This window comes from Corvus brachyrhynchos, unplaced genomic scaffold (genome assembly GCF_000691975.1).
Source record: "Corvus brachyrhynchos isolate BGI_N302 unplaced genomic scaffold, ASM69197v1 scaffold223, whole genome shotgun sequence".
NCBI classification, from domain to species: domain Eukaryota; kingdom Metazoa; phylum Chordata; class Aves; order Passeriformes; family Corvidae; genus Corvus; species Corvus brachyrhynchos.
In genome coordinates, this window is record NW_008237174.1 from 5,908,692 (window position 1) to 5,916,965 (window position 8,274).

The 8,274-nt window shown below is 41.2% G+C and overlaps 1 protein-coding gene across 1 annotated transcript in view; it reads right to left on the minus strand.

The window, feature by feature from the left end:
* Window positions 1-8,274, minus strand: part of PAX3 (paired box 3) — a gene marked incomplete at its 5' end in the record, with an annotated part of 73,331 nt that overhangs the window by 21,228 nt on the left and 43,829 nt on the right. The window contains one exon of the mRNA XM_017728854.1: window positions 4,131-4,336. Within this exon, the coding sequence (XP_017584343.1) occupies window positions 4,131-4,336 (206 nt within the window). The remainder of the gene's footprint in view (window positions 1-4,130; window positions 4,337-8,274) is intronic.

Here is an 8,274-nt window from a genome sequence, read left to right on the forward strand (position 1 = left end):
CCTGTAGCACAGTGAAATGAAGAAAATAATATGCAAGCACAACACTTAAAATATACTTTTAAAATAATTTTTCTTCTAGCTACTGAAGACTTCTGAGCTCTTGGGACTTATTTATTGAGGTCATAATAAGGTTTTTACAATAGCTTACAATCTGATTACAAGTTTGACATGGGAACATTCAATTCCATGCTAGTAGCCTGGAGAGATCTGCCTAAATTTTCAGACATGTTCTGTTGATAATTTTTTTTTTTCAAGGAAATCAATTGAAAACTTGGATTTGGCTGAGAAGAAACTCTTCAGGGTGGGAAACAGTCACGATTCAGAATTGTTCCTGACTTGCCCTACTTTTTCACCATTATTCATGGACGAAAAAGAATCCAACCAAATTTTTCCCACTGCATTTTGGAGTTAAACAGGGAGGCCATGTGCCAGCTGCTTCTCACAGCAGGGCCTCCTGCCCCAAGGATCCATACAGCTGGGGCACTCCTTAACATGATCCAATATACAAGTCTCATGCACCACATTTCTGGCAATTTGGGATGCCTGCCATCAACACACAGCCCCAAAAGATTAGCCTGCATGGCCAGCCCCCATTGGCCAAGGCAGGCTCCTGGCTGGCCACAGGACAAACCTGAAACTTATTTAAAAATCCTTTGCCAAAAGATTGACGTAAACATTCCCCACCACCAATCTGAAACAGGCCCCAAGCTGCTGCCAAAGCTTGCCCAGTCCACCTAGGTCTAAAAACAAGCTTGATGTGGGAATCAAAGGTGGCCAGAAAAGATACTACCCACTTCATTCCTTATGCACCATTTGTTACAGAAACCAAAACTCCGCAGCCCTGAAGCTCAGAAAGAGCTTTTGATCTACACTGGAGATAAATTCACATTTTAAATTTGCCTTCAGATTGTCAGTAAAAACAGGCCACAGACCTCACGGGCCTGCACTGCAACATAATGATAGTTTTAATGAGGTTTTAAACTGGACGGGTAAAGCACTGCAAGGTTGCAATTTTACTCAAAATATGCAAATCTTTAACTTCACGTTCCCAGAGTATTACTATTTTTTTATTTTTAGATGAAGGGCCCTCCTTTGGAACAGTGCTTATCTTTCTGAATTTTATCTGACAAATGCACAAGACCAAATAACTCTCCCCTTCCTTCTGCATCTAATGTGCAGAGAAGAGCAAGTGCCTTTGGAAGAGGCAGCAGAAGAGATTGTCCTGGCTCCACATCACATCTAGGTTCAAACAGTGGGGGGAAGGACTCAACAGTCCTTGAGCAGAAAGGCACTACAGGAGGAATTTCAGGGAGCATTTTAATTCTTTATTACACACAGTGCTGAAATATTTGCAACGATTATAGTCACATATCTCATGACTCTTACAACGTGAAGTTTGTTGGAACGCTTCTTTCCCCAAAAGCCTTTCCTGTCCCCATGATTAGGTGCACAAAAAACATTCACAGTGTAAAGCCTGTTTTCAGTTGCTTGTAGCTCTCAAAAATTCCCCTTAGGAGCTGACATGATTTAAGCTTAATCCTAGACCAGAGGGAAGTTTTTTTCCCCACCTCCAAGCAACTAGGTTAGAAACATGCATTTGGTTACCCCTCAGCAGTGGCAGAGTGAGAAAAAACATGGTTGAGTGGTTTAAGACTCTTCCTTTCACAAGAGTAATAGACGGCCTCAGGGAACAGAAGGGAAAGGGGAAGCACGGGGGTGGCAGGGTAGAGAAAACAAAACATGAGATGCAAGTGCTACACAGAGGGACTGAGGGAATAGCAAGGTTGATCCACTTGTAATCAACTAAATAACTACCTAGACAATATAAACAACTCTACAAAATTGTATCTTACACCTCCAAAGGAAAAAAATAAGTAAATTTCTGGGCTTAGTTGGATTCAGGCTGCAAGAGCCAGCTCTTTTAGATGACGCTTTATTGGGAAACAGTCAAAGAGATCTTTGTGTATATATCCATATAAAATTTGCTATCTCTGATCTCTGTCATACTGTTACCAAAAAAAGAAGTGTGACTAAGAAAGCTTGAATACTACTTCAGTATGGCTATCCAGCCCTCTCAGCCTCAAGTCTTTTAGGGTTATTTTCTTTTTACAGGTCATCTTTTATTTCATGCCCATCATATGTGGCTATTTTAAGGGGCTATAGAGAGGTGCTGAATGCTGATAAGGCAAATCCTGTATCCCTTAATCCACTGCTAAATCACTCTGCCAGCCTTCAAGGGCACCAGACAGATGGAGTGCACTAGGAAACTGCCCACAGGCTGGCTACTTCAACCCCAGCTCATCTTTAATCCAGAAAGGTTTTGTTCTGGTATTTTAATCATTGATTGACTGGGAACTCTCTTCCATGCTGGGTTAGGTAAAATATCCATGTCAGAGGTACTGGGGAATTCTTGAGGCTGTAGATCATACGAGCGGTGTGAGACAGGATGCGTCTCGAGGGAACCAAGGAAGCCATGAGGAATGTAGAAAGTCACAGGGTTAAAGCCACATTAAGACAGCTGTTATGTTAATGAGAGTTCTGCTTTTCTTCTAGCTGTGGGTCATTGATTTAGAAAAACATGAACAAGGTCTTTTTCATTTTATCATATTTTTCCACTGAAGGTAACATAGACTAAAACATCATATCCTAGATCCCATTCGTCTTGCTAACAACACTTATGAGGCAAGTTATCTTTATTATGTTTGTGTGCAAATGATTCCCAGAGCTTGATTTGGTCTTACCTGGCCTAAGTCTATATATGAAGCTGTTTTGCAAGCATTTCACTCAGTAAACACGTTAAGAAAAGAGTCATGCACCACTGAGTTTGCCTTCCAGACAAATTCATCCACACATCTGATTTTTTCCCACAGTCATAACAAACACTTACAAGAAATGTGGTGTGAAGTCTTCTGCAAAAACATTTAGCAGGTAAAACTCAAAAAGTCTGGACCTTTCAAGACAGATGCTCAATAATACAGCCATGCTGCAATAGCCATGATTGTCTTAAAAAAATCAGAGGGGTATTTGTATTGCTTATATCAGTTTGCACAGTCTGAATGCCTCAGGCTGAGTTTCGAAGGTGAAAACATAATAGCATTTCACCAAAGAAACCAAATTCACCTGTGTCCTTGATTAGACCACAAGTCACCATTCATTTCTCTTCCTTTGTTAGATCACAAGCTTCAACGTTTTGCTTGTCACCCAACCACACATTTGCTTAGTAACACTTGCAACTCCGACTGATTTAAACAGGGTGTACTTTTCCCAACAATTTGTAAATGTCAAATGGTGAAAGAGCAGCAGAAGATTCTGCTTGCAGTATTAAACTTTTCACAGGATGTGTTTCCTTGATATGAAACAGAATAAGTCCTAAACGAAAATTGAACTCTGGGGTGCAGCTTACTCCAGAATAATTTGGCTGCTGTTTTCCTGGGTTTAGACAGCTAAAAATCCAGGTTCATGTTTTTTTCAAAAAATTTAAATCCACTTCATGTTACAGCTCCAGTACATTAGCTTATTTTAGACAATCCATATCTATATGAGGCTGTGGAGGCTTAGAAGTTATTTGAGCACTTTTTTTCTTTTGAATTAAACTGAGAGTGGGGATAAAAGAGATATTACAGAGTTTATACCAAGTCAACTTCAAAATCTAACCTAAAAGTGAACTGTAGATACTGCATCAGCCACCTTGCTCACCTGCATGGCTCTGTAGACACACAGTCCTTTAAAAAATGTTTTTCTCTCCTTTGTTAATGCCTGGAAAACCCAGACAAAACAAGATGAAATCAGTTTAATAACCATAAACTGGCACAACAGCTGACCTGATTACATGCAGAATGCTGTCAAATGCGTAAAACAAACAAATGGGGATATCAGACCTTCTTCTTCTCCAAAGATTCAGTATTATACTCATGGCAGGTATGGAAAAATTAATGGGGAAGACACAAAAGTTTTTTTAAAGCGCTTCTCTTAAACAGTTAAAAACCAACGTCCAGGTACAGACATAAAAACCCTACAGCTGTAAACAATGTTGTTTCACATTTTCCTTCTACTCCGGAGCAGGATCATGTAAGAATATAATGCTAACAGAAAAGGAAACTCCTTTCATTAGGCAGCTTGTAAATACATACCTGGACACGAGCCTCTGTGAGTTTGGCTCTTTGCGCAAGCTCTTCCCTAGTGTAAATGTCAGGGTAGTGTGTCCGCTCAAAGGCTCTTTCCAGCTCTTCCAGTTGTTCTGCTGTGAAGGTTGTCCTGCTGCGACGCTGCTTTCTTTTTAAAGGCAAATCTGGTTCAGAATCAATATCAGAGCCTTCATCAGACTGAGGTGCTGATGCTCAAAAAAGAAAAAAAAAAGGCAAAAATTAGCTTTAGTTAAGGAGAAAGAACAGCAAAATACTGAATCAGTCAATGACATCCTTTCATATGGAGGCTGTCTTGGACCAAAGGCCCCTCACACACCCTGATTCAGAGCTTGAGGAAACTCACCAAGAAACAAATCACATACAGCATGAACATGACCCAGGAAGGGGCTACCAACTCTTGCAATCAGCAGTTTATAGAGAAATCAATATGGAAACTCTGGACTTCACAGGCATGGAGATAGTGAGGTCACAGACAGGGCCAGCCAGATCCCAGCAGCACTGCTTGTTTCCCCTGGCAATCAAGTGAACTCCAGCTACAGCTGAACCCAGAGCTATAACTGCGTAGGCAGCAAAGCCTCTTCCACTATCCAACCACATTCACTTTCTCCAGCAAACAATAATGAACCAAAAAGTAGACTTTCAAAGCCAGTCTTCACTTGCATCAGCTGCTGTCCAGGCAACCAGCATTCCTTCTCGCCTGAGTCTTCAGGGGAAACCACCTAAAGAGGGCAGACACTCCCCAGCGATGCTGAAACTGCTTGTTCAATGGAAATACAAGCATTGCTGCTACTACTTCAACAATGCCAAAGAAATTATTGATATAGACAGTGATTTAATAGAATCCTTTTAAAGTAATGTGTTTGGAAGCAAACTGTTTCTCAAGCTCCAGCTAAAACCCCCCACCATGTTCATTTCTAGCTATCTTACACTTCCAATTTCACTCAAGCTGTTTGAGCTAATAAATACACCTGTAAATAATCTGTTTACTTAGAGCATGAGAAACACAAAGTGCTTTTTTGGATAATTCAGCTGAAAAGTTTATTAATTTCTGCACACAAAAAAAAAAAAAAAAAAAAAAGAAAAATTACTGCTAGACCAGTGGCTCTTTTGTGAAAGGTGTCTTCATTTTCCAGACAGCATCAATATCTTGGACCCAGCACACACAGACATAAGGAGAATCTCCTATGGATTTCCACATCGATATACTGAACAAACATCAACTCCCAGAGTCTCTTAATTGCCATGAAGGTTTGTCGCAAGTAAGACTGGACTAAGAGGTTCTCATTTTTGAGAATACTGTTCTCTAGAACAAAGGAGAATCAGCACAAACATCCTATCCCAAACAGTTCAAGTTCAGTCCTTATTAAACAGGCAATCTAGAGTATCCCAAAATTAACATAATTAACATTGTCAGAATTAGTGACAAATCCCAAATCTTCTCAGCTGGGGTCCCAAGCGACACCTGCCTTCCTCAGCAACTGCCAAGTTACAAACCCTCCAGGACGGCTCCATGCCGTCATTCAAGAATAAAAAGAAACAGGGCATTTTAAATATAGTTCCCCGATGTCACTCTCAGATATAAATCACCCACCTTAAGCAGTACAGCACTTACTGCCCAGCTAGACTGGTGGAGGAGAGCACACCAGCCACACTACCAGGGTCACTTTGGCTACCACTGCACTCTGCCCTTACCTGGTGTAGCGAGATCTGAAACAGAGCTCAGAAATGTCCGTTTTGGAGACAACTCCTCTGACAAAAGCTGCCTTTTATTGTGTACAATGAGTTTAAAAGAAAAGGAAGTCAAATCCCAAGATGTCAGGAATTCTTTCACTACTCTTTCAGACTCCATATGTATGTGTAGAACTTCTTCAAACATCTACATATCTGCCTATAAAAAGCCAGCTAAAACTGTGCAATTTAAAGGGGATATTTACTGCTAAATTTATGAAGTCCCTCACCAACTGAGTGGGAAGTATCAGGAGACATATCATTAACTTCTTAAAAATATTTTATAAAGACTTAGCAAAATCTTGGGATGTTTCCCTATGCTCTTATTCCTTTCTGCAAGAGAATGCAGAACTGAAACCCTGATTTCATTTCATTTTCACTTTATATTTTACTAAGCAGTATATGAAAGGAACAAAGGTAAACCAGTTTAAAAAAAAAACCTATAGTATCTAAGAGTCCGGAACAATATGCGTAATCAAGTGCAAGAATTTAAAGAGAAAGTAATAAAATTAAAGTAGGGGAAAAATGTATATTAAATGAAATTACTTTCATACCTATCTGCTTTCACTGGCATTACCTTTTGCCAGGCCTGGCTGCTACGTGCAGCTTTATTGAAAACATTAGCTTCTTTTGTCTTATTTTCCCTGTGATGTTAAAGTCAGACAAATGTAATCTCTAAGGATAGTTACATGTCTGTACTACAAACTGTACTGGTTTTATTTCTTACTAAGTATTCTTACAAAGTATTACTATCCTCAAGGAAGCTTTTATTCTTATTTTTTGCTATTAAAATACCATTATTAGACTTTTGTATAGTTGAGAAGCCAATCAGTACTGGCTAAGCAAAAAAATTGGATATACCTCAGCCTGTAGACAAGCAGAATTTATTTTATATACGTTAAATAGCCACAGCACATTGCCCTCTCTCTAAGCAGTATCTCACTAACAGGACTATTGACTTCAATAATATACAAAGATATTATTCAGCACAGATAAAGCTGGTGAGATTTTAGCTGGGTTATTTCTACATCCATCACCTCCACAGACAAAAAACATGCGTATCACTAACCTTTACATGTGTTCTAATGATACTAATTTTCCAACACCTCGAGTTATAAATAGAAGAAGGAGACTCAGTGCCCTGGGAGATTCCCTGGCTGGACTCCTTGGGATCACCGGAACCCCTCTTACTATACAGCTCAAAATGGGAGAGGCAGCCAACAGCACTACTAGTTGCTGAGTCACAAAGAATAATTAAAAAAGGAATTACAGAATTAAAGAGAAATTATTTGTCCCTTAACTGCTCGTGACCTATCTGGTGGCCTAAGGAAGTGCTGCATGCTGATTATCACCACAAATGCAAAACCCCACTGCCCAATGTCACAGGCATTTGGTCACCTGGAGTTCTGCAATCATCCCTTTTCCAAACGCTGTAAATAGACACATCGGGGCAAAAACCGAACAACAAAATGACACACAAGAGGTCATTCTGTGGGCTGTTCTTCCTCTCAGCAAGACATTTCATTTGAATAATTAAATAACAATAACATGACAACCATTTAAAGCCCATGCATTAGGGCTGCAACGCAGTGCACCTGACAGAGGCAGGCAGAGAGGTTATCTTGGAGAGGTTATCATCCTGTGACCCTGGGAAGCACAATTTCTCTGGCAGCTCTTCACGCACCGTTACATTTTTTAATAATGTATTACACAGCCTCTTCCACCTAGTGTAACAGCCAGAATGAATTGTCTAGCCATGGATCTCACTAAAATAAGGACAATGAAAAAAATTAAAAATAGCAAAGGCCAGGGAGGCTTGTGGTAGCTCTTCATTAGCTAGCTACCCTCCACATCCATCTTCTCAGTTCTTTATTTAAGCAAGATTAATTTCACAGGGTCTTCCCCCTTGAGCCACCCCAGCTCCAGGGCTCACCGGGGTGTCCATTCTGGTGGCCCTGGGGCTCATTGGGGTGTTCATTCTGCAGGCTGTGGGGCTCTCAGGGCAGCCCCAGCCCTGGGGCTCATTGGGGTGTACATTCTGTTGGCTGTGGGGCTCACCAGGGTGTTCATTCTGCCAGCCCTGGGCACAGGGTAGCCCCAGCTCTAGGGCTCACCGGGGTGTTTGCTCTACTGGCTGTGTGGCCAGCCAGGCTGAGGCGAGGCGAGTGACCTCCTCGTGTTTGCTCGGGTGCAGGCAAGGGGAGTGCAGCGGGGCCGCCACCCCCACACAAACCCACAGCAAATGACAAATGACACTTTCTCTTTGTGATCTTTGGGATTTTTGTTGACTTATTTGGAGGCTTTTGTTGGGTCCTAAGAAATGGCCTGTGGCTGAGGCCTATTGGGCCGATTTCCACGCTCCATCTGTGGTATCCATCAGTGGGGCCTTTGCCCGCATTCA